Raw genomic sequence first — 20,176 nt, forward strand, 5'->3', positions numbered from 1 at the left:
ATTAGCCGCTAACCGCACTAAGTACTAGTTCTTTCACCAGTTAAGAAGTGAGAATTATCAGCCTGTAGCCTGTTGCTAACCCTGGCTAGCACTGCTGGAGCAGCATTAGCCACTAACTGCTTGCTCTTTCGCCATTCAGAGGTGAGAATTATCGGCCTGTAGCCCGCTGCTAACCCCGGCTAACCACTAGCTCTTTTGCTGTAGATTAACATCCAGCACTTGTTTGACTTTAAAAGAAAATGTTTTATTTACTTAACTTTACTTTAGAACCCCCCCCCCCCCCCCCCCACACACACACACACTACCACCCAGTGGCGAGACCTGCTGAATTAGAAGGGAAACATGGTGACACCCCTGTTCCTTACTAGTGTTGCATAATGCACCTCATAACATTTTTGGACACTGTGAGCTCTGGACCAAAGAGGAGAAGGACCATCCAGACTGTTCTCAGCAACAAGAACAAAAGTTGTGTTCTGTCATGGAAAGGGGGAGGGGGCTGTACTGTTACACACCTTAAGGTGTGTTTTCAGAAAGAATGAGACCAATCTTCATCACTTGATCTCCTCAGTGCCTAAACGTCTTTTAAGTGAGAAGTAATGGCAACATTACAAAGCGGTAAATTCTTTGTCCTAAGTAGTTGACACGTGGGATGGGTTAATTCAAATTGTCATAGCCTGGTTGCTCTTTCTCTCTCTCTCGCTCTCTCTCGCTCTCTCTCTCTCTCTCGCTCTCGCTCTCTCTCGCTCTCTCTCGCTCTCTCTCGCTCTCTCTCGCTCTCTCTCTCCAGATGTTCTTACATTTTTCTATCTTCTGACTGAAACACGCAGACATAGGCATGCACATGTATTCACGCGTCCTAACGCACCACGTACGTGAGCACCAGCATGTACACAAACATACAGTGACAGTATGTCTCTTTTCCTCCTGCAGCGGATTTATTAGTCCCAGTCACAAAGCAGTAGGATTCTTCAACACAACCACTTTATAACCACTGCGTTCTGCTGCATTAAGCACTTAAATCCACAGTTCAATGCAAAGCAATCTCAGTCATCAGGAGACCTCCTTTAGTCCAATCACACTATTGGACACTAATTAGCCCATATTACTTTTTAAGTTTACACTGGAATTACAAAAAACAAGCAATAAAACCATTAACTGAAGTGTATAGCTACTAAACAGCACCATGTAAACTGTGAGCTTAAACCATCATACACTTCTGAAACCATGTTGAGTTGATAAACAGTCCATATGCTATAATTATCCTGCATTTTAGTTTGTTCCCACAGGTCCACTTACGCCATTAGTGTGGGTTCATGTACAAATACATTCATTCATTTATTCAATTTTGTTAATCTAAACACATTTCTCTCCTGAAAAACTGTTTATTTGGGTGAGTAAAGCATTTTCGTTTTGTCGTGGAAATCGACAAATGACAGTCAACGAGCCGGGATGCCAAAAAGAGAAGGTTTTTATTTTGAAGTTGCAAAAGAAAGCAAAGCAATGAAATGAAGATGAAAGTAGTCAGGAAAGTCGGAAAAAACCCCTTTCTGTGTCGACTGGGCATTTTTATACAGTCCCCCCTGCATACATGAGGCAATCCCCTCGTGATCTGTTTTGGAACAGGTCACTACCAAATATAAAAAGAGGAACAGAAACTGCACGTACCAGAAGATAAGCTTTTTTAGGAGAGAATAATTCATGAATCAGAAAGCTCTATTTTACTATGACAAAACAGTTTCCAGGCAAACCTGATTTTCATTCCTTGAGGAGAGAATAATTCATAAATCAGAAAACACCATTTGCTATGACCCGCTAGTCTCCAGGCAGAACTCAATTTTCATCTCTTTAGGCCTCAAATCTGAGCCTGTATGTCCCAGGAGCAGAGAATACACAGTTCACATAAAATCAATGATAACATACTGATTGAATGATTAACAGGATGAATATTGAATGATTAACAGGAATAATCAGTATAATTGATTATGAATACATGAAGTAAATCAGGAATACATGGAATAAATGTTGATTTTCCCCCACAGTTTATTTACAGTAAGCGTAGAATTCCAGTCTTTTAGCACCATTAGCAGCAGCGCTACCTGCAATTAGAAGCAGCACTAGCCGCGGTTAGCAGCGCTAAGCGCTAGTAAACGCCATCAGACAGCGCTACGCTGAGGAACCCTGAGTGTTCCAGTAAGCCAGGGCGCGATGAGCTAGCGGTTCATCCCATGTAGCTTGTTTTAACACGGTAAACACGCAGACTACAGTCCGATATACTAATCTCTGAACAGCGAAAGAGCTAGCGCTGCGGATATCGGCTAATGCTAATGCTAATACTGCTCCAGCCTTAGTGCTAGAGAAACTTTGCTAAAAGTACAGCTTTACAAAGGAGTGTCTTTGGAGTGAATTTACTGCTCTTTAAACCTGACTGGTAAAATGTACACATAATGTGCATCGGATTATAATGCTCACTGACAATTTTTGGGAAAATTAAAGGATGATTTGAAATGCACCTTATAGTGGAACAAATAAGCTATTATTCAATTTGTTTTTAGAATGATCTTCTGCTAGAGTAAACAGATCAAAACACTACAGTTTGCATATGTGGCATTCAGTCTATTTTTATTTCATTAATTACTAATCCTATTGATATGAATCCTCTCTCAATCCTCCATCACCAAGATCTACACCACACGCTGCATCCGCAAAGCCACCAGCATTGTGGATGACCCCACCCATCCCTCACACAGACTTTTCGCTCTGACGCCTTCTGGCAAAAGATATAGGAGCATCCGAGCCTCTACTACTAGACTCTGCAACAGCTTCATCCACCAGGCAGTCAGACTCCTCAACGCACAGAGACAGAGCTGAACCCCATCCCACCCAACACACTCACACAAAGTGAACTGAACCCCACACATCTCTGCACCTTATCCTCACTACACACTTTATTATACCGTATCGGTACGGCACTGTCCTGTCTTTTAAATTGTCTCGTCTTTTGTATTTATTGTTATTTAGTGTTATAGTCTTATGTTGCACTGTCGTCACTCCTGCACTTTATGTCGTGTATTGCTTGTTGTTCCATGTTGCATCATGGTTCCGGAGGAACTTAATTTCCCTACACTGTGTACCTGCACTCAGTTGTAATGACAATAAAAGCCTCTTAACTTAACTTGATTTATTTAGTATTTTATTTTATTGTTTTTTTTTGTGTGAGAAGTTGGGGATTCATGGTTTTTTTTTTATAATATCAGTCAAATTAACTTGGTTCACACAAAAAAAAAAAGATAAAAGCAGCGTTTCAGGAGATGCCACGCTGTGAATCACCTCAGACTGGCAACATTGTCAATCACCTGAATACTGAACAGGAAGTGGTAAGCATGTTGACGAGGACTTACCTTGGGACCAGGTAATCCAGGTGGGCCAGGATTCCCATGAGGACCAGGAGGACCCTGCAGAAGAGAGAGAGAGAGAAAGAGAGAGAGAGAGAGAGAGAGAGAGAGAGAACAAACACATGGATGAATACTCATCCGTATGACATCAACCTCTCTGAAAGCCTCCCCTGATCTTATCTTCAAACAGCCGTCCTTTAGACCTAGAACAGAGATAAGTAGTAACATGGAAAGACTACTCACACACACACACACACTCACACTCACACATATACACATATTTACACACCATTACCAACAAATCCAGCTCCACCATGTACCACTGTACATTCAACAACTGGCCATTTTATCAGAAACACCTTCTATACAGGAGTACTGAAGCCTATATTCAGCTGCTTTACAGTTTATTAGCTCACCCTGTTTAACAGTGAACAGAAAGCACCACAGCATCACCCTTACACACATTTCACAGATTTGGTAGGGATTAGGGATTAGCTATAAATGCTAAATTATTAGCTAAATTATTTGGTTTTAATGGTTTTAATGGCTAGTTTACTGTTAGTTACAAGTTGAGTAAGTCGGTATGCAATAACTTGAGCTGCTTAATTTTTTTTTTTTTTTTTTTTGATATAGTGACTAGGGGTGGGCAATATTATATCGTATACAATATATCATGACACAGACATATATCGTGATATTAAAAATCCATATTGTGATAATAGTGATGTTCTGTCTTAAAAGTAGTCTATTATTTACTGTGAAGCTTTAGGTGTATTTATTGTGTAATTGTTTTAGTTTGCAGTTGATATGCATGCACTAAATATTCTGCAATATTATTTGCTGCATTATATTATTTTATACTATATTATTCATTTTGATTATACACATTATGATTATACTGTTGTACTATTATACTATATTCCTGAAATGAATTAATTAATTAATTATTTTTCTGTTTTCCTACATCGCCAAGTATATCGTTGTCGCACAAATACCCTGAAATATCGTGATATTATTTTAGAGCCGTATCGCCCACCCCTAATAGTGACATAGAAATGGGTTTTCACAATTTTTCAATTTTTTTTTTTTTTTTTATTATTTCTGCCCCTCATAATCTGAATTTCAGGAAAATTTAGAAAAATTATCTTTACTAAATTTTATAATTTTATAATAAAAGTCTGATGTTATCAATTCAATGTTACATCCTTCAGAAATGTAAAAATATAAAAATCAAATTAAAAAAATCATTTTGCATTAGATTCAAATTGTGAGAGGCAGAAATGAAAGAATTTTTTTTTTTTTTAATTGAAAGAAAGCCTCAAACTGTCTCCACATTTCTGTAAAGCTGCCTTGCGACAACAGCATTAATAAAAAGCGCTATATCAATAAATTTGCTAAATAAATTCAGAGAACTGAAGTAAAGCGGGTGTAAAATATTTGGCAGGTCATGTGGTCTAGTACTGACTCAAGCTTTCACATCACCAGCTGTGCTGAAACAAGCTACTGGAGAGTGGTGCCAAAAACATGCATTAAATGACTCTACAGATGTGCAGGTTAGCAACACACGCTATTCCTGTGCAGAGCTAATAGCATACTGACTATTGACCTGTATAATCAACGCAAACCACTATCATCAAATCCCATCATGACGGTATTGGTCCCTGTGGGTAGTTCCCAGCAGCTCAGAACAGGGATGACCATGGTTTTGGACTGAGCCACGTGGAACGCAGCCGATACTGCGTCTGACGCCAAACAGCCAGAGGAGACACTTATGGAACTTTTTCAAACAAAAAGCAGCAAGATTTATCATTATCTAGCTATGATACAGAGTAGGGGTGTCACAATTTTCATATTTTATCGAAATCGATCGAAATTATGTCATGGTCTCGAGCCTCGAAGTCAAAAAGACATCTTCTTAATGAAAAACTTGAAAATATAAAAATAACAGTTGTTTTGTCTAGCCTCAAATATGTTAATAGTTTTGGTACCTTAAGGAGGATCTTTCTCTCAGATAAAGTTAATAATATATCTTTGTTAAACAAAAAAAAACTTGTCATTCTCAGGGACCGAAAAAGTCTTAAAGTCTTATTTTTCATGTTTAACTGTTATAGTAGGATAGAGTTCAGTTTGTTACGGCTCTAATTGTTCTATTATGTTGTGCATGACTGTTCCTGTATTTTTGTATTATTTATTTTGTTATGTTGCACATTGCTGTTTTAATAGTGCACACTGCTGCTACCAAAAAAATGCCACTAGATGGCATTACATATATATCTTAATTAAATTATTTCAATTCGACCATTAGCGCCTAATATGGTGTATTACAGATCACTTGCATCACTTTGCATCACTTATATCAAGCCCACCTTTTGAAATAAGATATTGTAAATTTGATGAATCAAACCAATGACTGACCATAGGCTAATCTAAAACTGGCATAGGCCTCTCTGCTGTAAAAAAAAAAAAAAGAAAAAAGAAAATAGAGAATCGAATCGTGACCCTAAAATCGAATCGAGGATTTAGAGAATCGTGACACCCAAGTGATCCCAGAAGATATTCCTTGTCCCTGGTATCACTACTAGGGGTGATTGACTGTCGATGGTTCCTCAGATCACCACAGCAGCAGTTTGTTGGAGCAGTCTGTCGCTTCACAGTAAAGACAGTACTGAAACGCTCACCATAAGACCTCCATACTCAAACCCAACCATTACCAGGTTCCAAAAGAACCCGGATTCAATACTAAAGAACCATGCTTTTCACTTTGCATCATCAGCAACCTCTCATCAAGAGGAGCACTAACCAAAACTAGGCTCTAAAAACCTTTTTATAGTTTAGTGGATGCACTTTTGCGCCACCATGTGGCAAAACGCAGTGTTTCACCAGACCACACCTGTAATCAATTACATATCTGCTGGAGACAGAACCGCATGCTGAGGTCTGAGTGTTCCCCGAGTGTGACCCGACTACACTACCAGGTTTGGCTCTTCATATAATAATAAACATATATATATCAAAAAATAATAATAGATTTAAAATCTGTAAATATTTCACAAGCCTATCATTGGCTTTTGTACACTGCAAACATGTGAATACATGCTGGGCTCTTTTTAACGTCTCAGGTGTGTGTGTGTGTGTGTGTGTGTGTGTGTGTACACCACTGGACAGCAGTGATCAGCTGTGCCAAACATGCGCCTGCCGCAGGAATGTACACTCATACACACATCTGCAACACACTCCTCTCCCTCTGTTGTCGAGGGTTTACCAGTTTATGTTCTTCATCGAAGACTGAAGCGAGTTCTGTTGAGACAGTAAGAACATGTCTGTCTGTCTGTCTGTCTGTCTGTCTGTCTGTCTTTCTGTCTGTCTGTCTGTCTGTCTGTCTGTGACTTCGCCTGGTCTATATTCATTTTAACCCTATTTTATTCTTTTACTTTATTTGCACTTTTACTGCATCTAATTTCTCTCTCTCTCTTTCTCTCTCTCTCTCTCTCTCCATTTTTCTCCTCTTCTCTCAATCTCCTTTTCTCTCAATCTTTCTCTCAATCTCTCTGTTGTGTATTACCTTTATCTTTTTTTCTTTCTCTTTCTATTTCTGACTCACTTCTTTATTTTTCTTTATTCCTTCTAACCTTCCCTTTGTCTTTCTCTCGTCGCTCTCTTTATTTATTCTCTCTCTTTCACTATATTTTGCCCTTCTTAAGCCATTCTCTTTCTTTATACAGTTTCCTATTATCTCTATTTTCACTTGTAAACATGATACACGTCTATAAACAGCGAATAAAGACTTGTGTAAGGCGGCTTACCCGTGAGCCTCTCTTTCCAGGGGGCCCGGGGAGACCGGGGGGACCCGGAGGACCCTGCAGAGAAAAAAACAAAGAGAAAGAGAAAACGGAAGTTAGAGACAGATTTGTTTTTTTTCTTAGAATCTACAACAGTTATTTTGAGATCTATACAACCCCCCATAACCCCACTCCCCTTAACCCCACCTCCTCCCCTCATAACCCCACCCCCCATAACCCCACCCCCAGGCTGACTACAGTAGATCCCCCAGACATTTTCAGTAAATCAAACCTCAGACTGTCTGAGCAGAGTCTGAGTCCTAACCCCCTCATCAGTAAATCTGTCCACCACCCGTAAAACCACGCCCCCCGACATGTCTGAAGCCCTGCGTCACTTGGCAGCACACTCTTAACTGTACAATCATCAGCCATAACATTAAAACCACAGAGCGGTAGAGTGAGTGCGTTTACATGCACTTCATTATCCGATTACTGCAGAACATCGAAGTTTCCCAGTAATCTGATCAACATGTTTACATGAACATGGGTAACCAGTCAATGGGAAAACTCTAAATACTCTTAACTCTTAAAGTATTCTGGGATGTCTTAGTCTGTGAATGCTTAACAATACTGAAAATAAAAGTCCTGGAAATAACCTGTAATTTTTATGCATTTAGTACAATGATAATATAATATAGTGCAATTATACAGTGCCCTCCAATAGTACTGAAACAGTGAGGTCAATCCCATAATTTCTACTGACAAAAGTTCAACACGGCAGGTTATTTATTTCCAGGGATTTACATTTGGATCTGATCGCAGTTCTTGTAAGCTTTGTCTTGTAAGCAAAAGTATTGGAACATGTGACTGTTAGGTGTGTTTTATTGCCCAGATGTGTCCTGATACATTAATTATTCAAACAATAAATGGCACTTAGTTTCAGATTTGAGCATAACCAACATGAAAACCACAGAGCTGAAAAACAAGCAACTGTGAAGATGAAAAAAAAGATGTGAAATCAATCAGAACCATTGCAAAATATTCAGAAGAAATAAGTAAGAATAACTGTTTGGAAATGTCCAGAAGAAGAAAGTTGTCACTGGTGTACTAAACAACAGGCGATGAACAGGCAGGCCAAGGAAAACCACAGCATTTGATGACAGAAATATTGTGAGTGCTGTAAAGAAAAACCCTAAAACAACTCATCTCATTTTATAGAACACTGGCACTTATTTGAAAGCTTTGTTTAATTAGTTTTATCAAAAAGGCCACCATTTTATTTCTTTCTATTTGTTTTTGAGAGAGGGTTTATTCATTGTCTCAGTACCTAAACTATGTTGGAGAAAGCTTTCGAAAAGTAAAAAAAAAATTCTATTTAAATCGAAAATCGTTTTGTTTTTTTTGTTTTTTTAATCGAAGATTTTTTTTTTTGGGCCATATCGCCCAGCTCTACTACAATCTGTGTGAAATTTTGTCCATGTGAAGTCACATGAGCGATTCCACCACTTGGTGCTTGCTGGTAATTCCTCCCAGTCTCTCCATCCATCCATTCTCCTCAGAGAAACGAAGAGAAGACGAAACCTGCGGTGAACATCCAGCCTTTCAGACCCGACCACATGCTCCAGGTCAGAGTGCACACAGCTCCACCTGAACACTGCTGTTACTCACACACACAGAGTACAGTGCAGCACACACAATCATTCTAGATTAAATTAAAATAAATTAATGAAATGTCTTAAATTAAATGTCTTACTAAACCCTAGAGAACTAAAAAGTGATATGATCCAACATGATTCTAAAGCAATTCTGAATGAGTGCACATGAAGAAACATGAGTAGTTTATTTACCTACTTATTTTCTCTATATTTGTACACTTGGAAGGCCAATGAGTCCCTCCCTAAATTTCCTTCGGGATAAATAAGGCATCCATCCATCCATCCATCCATCCATCCATCCATCCATCCATCCATCCATCCATCCATCCATCCATCCTACACAGTGAGGCAGGTTGAACACTGGTCAGTGTGCCCATGGCAAGGCTCGTGAATTATGGGTATATCTGATAGTGAGTGCAGATGGATCGGATGTTTCATTTCTTACATTGTGTCCATCTACAGTGTCACGTTTGTAGGAGGAATACATCATGGAAGGCTGATATGATATTAGCAACCAAAGTGAAGCACCTTCACATACCTGTCAAGTCTCCCGTTTTGGCCGGGAAACTACCGTATTTTACTCCTCTTTCCCGCCGTCCTCCCGTATTAGTATTTTCCCGTAAATTTCCCGTATTATATATATAAAAAAAAAAAAAACTTCACTATTGAGGCGACAGGGCACTGGTCACTGTGTGTCTCTTAACCAATGGTAGTGCCGGTTCAAGGAGAAAGTCCCGCCTTTCAGGTGAAACAGCCAATCAGGTTCCTGGTTTCGCGGAGCGCAATGTAGGAAAGCCCCGCCCCCCTCGCTGTGAGAGCTAGTCGGAGCAGCTGACGGTAAAGCATATCTGGATATATAGCGAGGTAACGGAGCTAAACATGTAAACTATGATGACGTTGTTTCTGAAACAGTCGGATCAAACCGACTGTGTGCTTAAGAAAATACAGCTTGTGACTCAGTTAGCTTAACTTTACAATTGGATGTTCTACCTGCCCTGATCAGCCAATAACTATTTCATTTTCAAACTGTGTTTAGTAATTTAGGATTGCAGGCCTACTGTAAGCTATAATGAACGAAACTGTATTGATTTTATTAGTTCAGGGCTAGTTTAAGAGTATTGTGGTGTAATTTATTATTTAGAAGGGGCAGAAGTGATGGTTGATCTGGAGAGAGAGAAAATGTGAAGAGGGCTGAAATTAACTGACTGACAGGACTGGACTGATCAATAGAAAGAAGTATTAATAAAATTATTAATTGTTTAGGCCCCTTTGGACTAATATTTACTTATGCAATATATCTGGTCCATGCCATTTTTGTAAAAGCTGATGATTTCATGTAAATGTCTAGAAAAGGGTTTTACTTAGGCTGTATTATAAGAATTACATATGTAGGAATGTCCACAACATTTCAGTGTCAACAAAGATAGACCTGTCAGATTCTGATAATCTAATTGTAGTTTGTAAAATGTTCCCAGGTGGTTATTTTAGATTTATTGTAAACCTGTCTTAAAATATAAGGGATTCTGAACCTCGGTTGGGTTGGTGGGCGACTCGAAGCAGGTGACGGAAAATTTCCCTTATTTTTAAGTCCAAAACTTGACAGGTATGCCTTCATGTGAACCCTGACACTTACAATGCCTAAGCAAATATTCCAGCTCCTCCCTCCCTGACAGAAACAGTTAAAATTCCACTCCAACTCAACAAAAACAAATCAATTTGACCCAGCATCTCTTTTAGAAAACACAGAAGAATCCAGGTTATGCTCTGTCCTGATGTCAAGATGGTGGAATAAACTCACCCTGAGTATCCAAACAGCAACAAACAGAAAAGATGTTCCATCTCTAAACGACAACTGATGATCCACCTCTTTCATGAGCACTTAAAGGCACTTAAAGTTAGCTAAAGCCCCTGATTTCTGAGTTGTTTGGGAGGGGCACTGAGTGATGTATGGGTTTAGGGGTGGTGCAGAGGGGAGAGCTGAGGGGGACTGAGCAGTGCTCTGATAGCGGTGAGACCCAGATGGTCGGACGTCACCAGGTATGTGTTGTTGATTGATTATTGACTGATTTGCAGTTTCCAAAACAAACAACCCTTTACTCAAAACAACAGCTAATATCACCAGATGTGTCAAATAACGAAGTACAAATCCTTTGTTGCCATACTTAAGTAGAAATTCTGGAACTCTATACTTTACTGGAGTAATTATTTATTTTTCAGATTTTTTTTTACTTCTACTCCTTACACTTTCACACAATTATCTGAACGTTATGCTCCTTACATTTTAAAAATAGCCTCGTTACTCCTATTTCCTTTCAGCTTGTTTTCATTCTGGCTTCTCATCGTTCAATAAAACCCCCTATCCAGATAAATCTCTCCATCCAGATAGAGTAAATCTGATTGTGATTGGATGTAGAAAAGTATAAACATATACCATTACGACACCCTATAGCTTCTTTAATATATTTACATTCTACTAAAATACATTCATTTACAATGGGCATGTATGCAGCTGAAACAGGGAACAGCCTAGTGCATCCCAAATTATATATCAACATTAACATTTTATTAATAGAACATTATAGTCATTATGGCTTGTAGAAATGTGCGTTTTGGGGAGGGGGGATAGTGCACTACAGCAGATTTTGTCCTTAATTGCATTTTTTTCCTTACATTTTATACTTTAAGTAGTTTTAAAATCAGTATTTTTACACTTAGACGTCATTTTGCATGAACTCCTAAATAACCTCTTACAGAAAACCTCGCCAGGCACTGAATAAACTGATTAAACTGGTTTAACCCTAGTCGCAGTGTTACCCCCAAACCCTTGAGAAGCAGACTTGACTCTCATTAAAACAGTGTTGATCTTAAGCGTTTATACACTAAAATATCTCCAAACAAACAACATTTTAGTTAAAAGTGATGCAGACTGGAATCTGGATTAGCCTTGCCTGTCTGGTACCTGCTGCTTTAATTATGTTAGTATTAATATTGAACTGAAATCAGTCTCATTCAAGTAAATGATGAAACACTTGGTTGCTTTGGGTACATTTCATTTGGCAGACGCTTTTGTCCAAAGTGACTTAAAATAATGAAGTACCAAAGTAATAGGAATTAAGATAAACCATTTTTAGATAGGGCTAAAGGAGGTCGAAGGGAAATAAAGGGATAGAGAAGTGAAGGAGGGGAAGAAGTAAATGGGGTTAGTGTGTTAGAGGTGTTAGGAGAGTAAGTGCTCCTTGAAGAGCTCTGTCTTCAGGAGTCTCTTAAAGATAGCGAGAGATTCTCCTGATCTGGTAGTGGGTAAGAACATCTACCAAATTAAAATAAAATGAAAATGTACTACAGCTATATCAACTAATCATGTTTAATGCCACCAGTAAGACAACATGCTTAAGGAGAACAACTTAAAAGCAACAAAACATTATCTGGTGACAAGCCCAACAACAGCAACCTCCACCCTCCTCTTTCAAACGCTACACAATCTGCTGAGCCGCAACCACAAAAACAACCCATAAACTATCCCATTACTGCTGCATTAGTGACGCACTCATTAGCGGCACGTCTGGCAACGGAATAAAGCCGGTGACACACTGTCAAAGCTTCTCGTAAAAAAAAAAAAAAGCTGATTCATTTATAACAAACAGACTTTTATAGCAGCTCTCTGAATCGCTCTCCTAGCCGAAGATGCTGAGAAGGTCAGTTCCCTTTTAAAAGAACAGCTTCCTTTATAACCACAGGAACCAGCAGCCTAAATCTGCTCTCATACACAAAACATGTGATCACTCCATAAAGGTGACTTCATTCCTAATTCATGGACGGATTCAATTTTAATCACACAGTTTATTAGACTTATTAGGCTTTTGGCCCCACAAAGCTCCTGACAAATTCCTGATTCTTGATAACAAGCACTACTACTGCTGATACCCTGTTTTGGCCGGGAAACTACCGTTTACTTTACTGCTCATTCCGCCCTCCTCCCGTATTAGTATTTTCCCGTAAAATTCCCGTTTTCTATTAACAAACATTAGGAGACAGGCGCTGTGTGAACGGGAAATCTCTTAACCAATATTGGAGCTGGATCAAGGAGAAAGTTCTGCCTTTCAGGAGAAACAGCCAATCAGCTTGCTGGTTTTGCGGCGTGAGGAGGAGGGTCAGTGTGGAATTGTCAGTTGTTAGAATTTGTTGAAATCTCAAGTATTGTGTTGTAATTTATTATTTAGAAGGGGTAGAAGAGATGGTTGAGCTGGAGAGAGAGAGAGAGAAAATGTGGAGAGGACTGAAATGAACTGAACTGATCAGGACTGGACTGATAAAAAAAGTATTAATTTAAGAGTATTAATAGTGTAGTGTTGGAATCCATTACTGATGTGAATGACCCCACCCATCCCTCACACAAACTGTTCTTCCTCCTGCCTTCGGGAAGAAGGTACCGCAGCATCCGGTCCAGCACGACCAGATTCTGCAACAGCTTCTACCCCCAAGCCATCAGACTCCTCAACTGCAGAGACTGAACTGATGGTTTTTCTGTACATGCACACACACTCTTACCCCACTTACCCCAGAAAATGGAAAGCACTAAAAACCCTACTACCTCACTGGACTCTATTGCACACTTTTTGCACACTGCATAATTTGCACACTGTCTTGTTATTTATTATTCTTTGTCTGTATTGTGTTGTATTGTCTGTCTGCACTTTTGTACTGTTGCACTATTGTTCTGTCTACACTGTGCACCATGGTCCCTTGAGGAACGTTGTTTCGTTTCACTGTGTACTCTGTATATAGCTGAAATGACAATAAAAACCACTTTGACTTTGACTTTGATTTACTGTTTTGCATACTTTATTAAGGAATGGACTCACTGATGGAATAGATCTGGTCCATGTCTATATGTCTATATGTAAAAGCTTATAATACTATTTTTAGGTCACCAACAGTAATTTTGCAGAATTTGTGCATCCTTTGTTCAATTTTAAATTCATTAAATAAAAAAATATAAAGTAAAAAAAAAAAAAAAAGTGAAGATTTCATGTAAATGTCTAGAAAAGGGGGTTTATTTTGTCTGTATTTTAAAAATGACATCTTTAGGAATGTACACAGCACTTCAGTGTCAACAAAGGTAGACCTGTCAGATTCTAAATATGTAATTGTAGTTTTTATGTGGTTTACAGGTGGTTATTTTTTTAAACCTTCTTAAAATGTAAGGGATTCTGAACCTCAGTTAGGATAGTGGGGCGGCTGGAAAAATTTCAGGCGGTGGAAAATTTCCCTTATTTTTAAATTCAAAACTTGACACGTATGCTGATACCCCGTAATCAATCAAACACACAGAGAGCTAGCTTCTGCACACCTCTGGAGAACTTTAATAATAATAAGGATATTCTGACCGGTCACTTTTGTACAGATATAGTAACATTTATCAGATATCTTTTTGTGTGCGCATCACAAGCTTACTATTTAATAAGACACTGGAAAGTTTAATGTTTCATGTTTTATCTCCTCAACTTTCATTTATTTTATAAATATCCATATCTGCATTTTAAGCCCTCTGCACATTCCAAATTAAGTGTTTAACGTTTTATATTGTTCTCATTGCTTCTCAAAACATTCAAAAGAGGTTTTAACCCTAAATATAGCTAAAAACTTCCTGCAAACACATCTTAATGTGTGTAACAGTTCAGGATTGTTATCCCATTTTTTGATTCTCCATACATTCGTCACTGGGGACAGGTCTGCAGGACTGCTTCCACAGCAGGGTCTCAGTAAGGTGTGCAGCATGTGGTTTTTTGCATTGTCTTGTTGAAGAAGACAATGTTCCTAGAGACAAGACAAGTTCTCTAAGATGGTGCTCTAAGATCTTTCTATCCCATTTGCAAGGCCAATTACCCAACCCACTTATTAGACAGACTCCCCCTGTCACTATTCAAGCCCCAACACCAGTAGAGTAAAGACATGCCTCCCCCAATATAGAATGTGATGTGAAGTCAGCTACCACCTCTTTTTAAACTGCTGCTGATGCATCATTGCCAAGTAGCATCACAGCGCGCTCGGACGAAAGCGCAGCAACGCGGTTCTGATACATCAGCTCACAGGTGCCTTGTGCTGATCAACATCACCCTTTAGAGCAGAGGGTGTCCAAACTTTTTTTGTTGGGGGCCAGAAGGAGAAATATATTTGAAGTCACGGGCCAAAGACTCTGTAATCAAACAAATAATGAAATATACCACTTTAAATATTATTTAATTATATAATTATTTTCCTGATTATTTAATTTACACACCATTTTACTTGACTTTATTATCTTTATCTTTGACAGTGTCTCTTAATATTAAACTCCTTAATTACGGCAACGTTTAGACTCTTTGGCCCGTTTTTCTGCGCTAGAAATGCGCACTCTCTCCGCTTTTAGACTCTTTGGCCCGTTTTTCTGCGCTAGAAATGCGCACTCTCTCTGCTTTTAGACTCTTTGGCCCATTTTTCTGCGTAAGAAATGCGCACTCTCTGCTTTTATACTCTTTTGCTACGTTTTTCTGCACTAGAAATGCGCACTCTCTCCGCTTTTAGACTCTTTTAACCTGTTTTTCTGCGCTAGAAATGCGCACTCTCTCCGCTTTTAGACTCTTTGGCCTGTTTTTCTGCATAAGAAATGCGCACTCTCTCTGCTTTTATACTCTTTTGCTACGGGCCCATTTTTCTGCGTAAGAAATGCGCACTCTCTGCTTTTATACTCTTTTGCTACGTTTTTCTGCACTAGAAATGCGCACTCTCTCCGCTTTTAGACTCTTTTAACCTGTTTTTCTGCGCTAGAAATGCGCACTCTCTCCGCTTTTAGACTCTTTGGCCTGTTTTTCTGCATAAGAAATGCGCACTCTCTCTGCTTTTATACTCTTTTGCTACGTTTTTCTGCACTAGAAATGCGCACCCTCTCCGCTTTTAGACTTTTTGGCCCGTTTCTGACACCTAGCTTTCAAACTTTGAATCTCACATTATAAAAACCTGCTTAACAGCGGCCAACTTTCATTCTATTTCTAAAATACCTCGCGGGCTGCTCCAAAAAAGGAAACGGGCTGCATATGGCCCGCGGGCCGTAGTTTGGACACCCCTGATTTAGAGTGATGAGGGGAAAGAGCTCCATCTACCCACCCAGAGAGAGCAAACCAATTGTGCTCTCTCAGGTATCAAACCAGCGATCTCCTGATCATAGAGACAGTGCTTTAGACCGCTGGACTCTGCGCCACACTACGAAAGATCAATTTAACCCAGCATTAAAATTTTCAAGTGTACATGAAATGCTCCGGTGTTTATACAATGTTTGTAAATTAACTTGAACCCATGCAGGTGTCGTCCAGCTCTTGTTCTCTAGAAATAAAGAAATAAATTCTATGCAACATTTTTTTTCCAGCGAAGTGTGTGTTTCTGTTTGTGTTTAAACCTTTAAAAGCGAATAAAAACCGAACTGAATGAACACTCAACAATAACCTCGGTGTGTGTGTGTGTGTGTGTGTGTGTGTGTATGTGTGTGTGTGTGTGTGTGTATGTATGTGTGTGTGTGTATGTGTGTATGTGATAACTGGAAAGTAGTTTACAGACACACACACATCTGGAAAGGAGGTTAGTCCAACAGAGGAGACAAAGAAAGAATGTTTCAGAGCCAGCTGTGTGTTCTTCAAACTTACTGCTACACACACACACACACACACACACACACGCACACAGTGGAAAGTCTTAGACAGCAAACTCACTCAGATCTAGTCTGGGGATAATAATTAGTGTTATCTTTCACTGTTCTTTGATGCAACAAAATTGAACATTTCAATATGAATATCCTAAAATGAATTCTATAAACACAGCTGCAGTGTTTCAACTAGAAATGCACAATATTGTATATTATTGTAATATCGATATTACAGTATAAACATGTAATAATCACTTTGCAGGATGTGTAATGTTTTGTGCAACGTCAAATTTCTTATTATAAAGAAAATGTTCCTTGTTCCCATTTAAAACAACAATATTTATTTTATATTAGTGTAGTGTGCCCTACCCCAGCAAGACTGACCTGCTGTTCATCCCCAGAACTACAGGTCTTCACCATGATCTCCCAATCTCTTTCCAGAACTCACTGATCACTCCATCAGCAGAGGCTCAAAGCCTTGGAGTAGTTATAGATAACCAGATAATCTTATAGATAACCAGTTAATCATTCTCAAATCACGCTGAAAAACTGACTCAGACATTTCTCCTTTACAATATCTAGAGAATTCAGCCGTTTCTTCCACCCACTTCCTAGAGCATCACTTGACTTTAACTTGACTCCTGCATGCCTTCCGGCTGCTCTTCCAGACCCCTGTAGCCAATTCAGAATCAGCAGCTCTACTCGTCTTCAGCCGTCTTCAGTAACTCCTGTGCTGCGTTCCCTCCATCCTGTAGCCTTGCATTAGATTCAGAACTCTGACAACTTGAAGATGTAACCTTATGCACAACACCAATGCATACAGTGATAATACAAAAATATATAACGTTAAATAATGAAAAAAAAAACTATATTTCCACAGTTCTTTTACTTCATCCTCCATTTATTTTCAGACAGTGCAGCAGATCTAACCTGATTCTCTAAGCTTCGGACCACAACTGCCTCAGCTTCACTTTCTTCCTGTTGGTGGTCGGTCACTTTTTCAAGTGTGTTCCTCTCACTGCCTTAAACACTAATGGGAGAGTGTGTGTGTATGTGTGTGTGTGTGTGTTTACTGCTAGTAATAAGATTAAATATGATTATGAGGCATTTTTTAAGGTAATCATTTATTTTCATGCTCTTTAGTGTTGCAGCAGCTCAAAAAACAGGCAGTATGAAACCAATATGGTTCAATATATTGTGATATATTGTATATAGCGATGCACAAAATATTCTGGTGCTTGGAGGAATAAGTGAAAAGGTTACTGGAATATTTTTTCCCCCGAATAACCACTAATTTACACTACCACCAAAAAAAGGTCACACACTCTAATATCTCGTTGGACCGACATTAGCTTTGATTGGGTCACGCATTCGCTGTGGCATTGTTTCAATAAGCTTCTGCAATGTCACAAGATTTATTATTTCAATCCAGTGTTGCATTAATTTGTCACCAAGATCTTGCAGCAGCATTGATGATGGTAGAGTCTGACCACTGCACAAAGCAGCTCTTCTCCATCCAGCACATCCCAAAGATTCTCAATGAGGTTAAGATCTGGACTCTGTGGTGAACTCTCTCTCAATCCATGTGTGTAAATAATGATCTCATGCTCCCTGAACTCTGAACTCTTTCACAATTCCAGCCCCATGAATCCTGACATCCTATCATCTTGGAATATACCCGTGTCATCAGGGAAGAAATATAAAATCCATTGATGGAATAACCTGGTATATATTCAGTTTATTCAGGTAGTCAGCTGACCTCATTCTTTCAGCACATACTGTTGCTGAACCTAAACCTAGACCAGCAACACCAGATCATTTGATTATATATTATATCAAGGTGGAGACTGTCTTTTTCGCCAGGCAATGTTTTTCAAGTCATACTGTAGTGTTACTCTAATTTTATGATATCTATATCTATATAACATGAGAAATGGCACTGCCATGCAGAAGATTTGTTTCATGGTCACATGGTTCTCACTCTACATGATCCTGTTGGTTAGTTAGTCACTGCTTTGGACTCACAGTCGCTGACTGGTCCAGGTATTAAACCTGCTAGATGTTTGGCAGGAGTCAGCGATAAGTCGGCAATCATCTTTCAGCAGTTTGTGCTACACAGCTGAGCTAGGACCCAGTGATCGCAAATTTGTCTTCAAGATTTGTGATATACGAAAAAAAAAAAAAAACAGCCAAAAATCCACTCATCAGGACCCCCCTATCATGAGTGATGCCCCAACACACCAGGAGGGTGAAGACTAACACATGCTTCCTTCGATACATGTGAAGCCAGCCACCGCTTCTTTTCCAGCTGCTGCTGATGCAGCATTGCCGAGCAAGAAAGGAGGAAAGTGCAGCGGCTAGGTTCTGATACATCAGCTCACAGACGCCCTGTGCTGCAGACATCACCCTAGGAGTGATGTGGGGAGAGAGCGCCATCTACTGTACCCACCCGGAGGAAGCAGGGCCAATTTTGCTCCCTCTGAGCGAAATTGGCAGCTTAATGGCAAAGCTGCATGAGCTGGAGTTTGAACCTGCGACCTCATAGTGCTCATAGTGGCAGCGCTTTAGACCGCTGGACCACTTGGCGCCAAAAATCATGTAGTTTAAACTAGGTGTAATGAATCAGTGTCTGACTGATCTTTACATGTACACTCAAATACAAATTAAATCCAAACCAAAATGGTGTTTATACTTGGTGTTGAAATATCCTAATCATATTCCAGCATATTCCAGGACCCCACCTCACTTTGAGGGGCATTAGCAGAGGAGAAAAACTTACAGTTTACATTAAATGTACTTTAAAGTGTGTGGCAAAACCAAGAGGAATAAACTGTGGTTCAAGCCACTGTTTACACAGCTGTTACCGTTAGCAGGCTAGTGAAGCCAGTTAGTAACAGAAAGATTAGCAAGTCAAGAGAGTCACGTGTATTTGCTGTAATTTCTCAGGAACCTGACAGCAAGAAACTACCAACCTGACCTAAAGTCCTCCTTTAGTATTATTGTACATTGATCAGATAAAATGAATCACTGGCTCTTTCCTGAGACTAGTTTCTTGAAGTAGAGATTAGCTGTAGATTCAGGACACTTCATTTTGTGTAATTTTTTTGTGTAGTTTCATAAAACTAAACTGAAAAGAAGATATCCTGACCAGAATGAGCCCAATAAGCATACACTGCACAATCTATTAGCACAATTCCTACCAAAATACGCAAACTTATACAGTGTTACTATGCTAATATAACCCATTTCATTCATGTGCAGACACTAGACACATCATCAATTCAAAGCATTATCTATTTCAGTGGGATCTGCAGTTCACAGAAAACTGGAATGCTCAGGCCGAGCCAGCAGAGAGCGTTTAGGGCAAAATCCAACACAAACACTTTCGACTAATCTCACATCCACCTCAAAACACGCATTCTGCCTCATGTTTCAACACCTACCACTTATTATTCCACCCCGTAAAGCTCAGAACTCATGAATTAAACATCACACAAAGAGATACTCTTCTGTTTCAAAAGCAACATCATGTTCCCATTGAAGACCCCAGGGATCGCCCGTTCCTTGGCTGTCGTTTATTGCCAGTGAATCGGCGGAGTCTGCTCTGGAATCAGGATTGACCTCGATCAGCGTCATCCAGAATACACATAACTAAACCAGCATAGTCCAATGACA

General features: G+C 39.4%; 1 protein-coding gene across 1 annotated transcript in view; it reads right to left on the bottom strand.

Moving 5' to 3' along the window:
* The window catches only part of LOC103023419 (collagen alpha-1(XXIV) chain), a 193,438-nt gene that overhangs the window by 143,233 nt on the left and 30,029 nt on the right, over window positions 1-20,176 (bottom strand). Inside the window, exons 4-5 of the mRNA XM_022677290.2 lie at window positions 7,196-7,249; window positions 3,399-3,452 (exon numbers count right to left, since the gene is read on the bottom strand). Of these exons, the coding sequence (XP_022533011.2) occupies window positions 3,399-3,452; window positions 7,196-7,249 (108 nt within the window). The remainder of the gene's footprint in view (window positions 1-3,398; window positions 3,453-7,195; window positions 7,250-20,176) is intronic.

The sequence above is a fragment of the Astyanax mexicanus genome, chromosome 13 (genome assembly GCF_023375975.1).
Source record: "Astyanax mexicanus isolate ESR-SI-001 chromosome 13, AstMex3_surface, whole genome shotgun sequence".
In the NCBI taxonomy this organism is placed as follows: Eukaryota; Metazoa; Chordata; class Actinopteri; order Characiformes; family Acestrorhamphidae; genus Astyanax; species Astyanax mexicanus.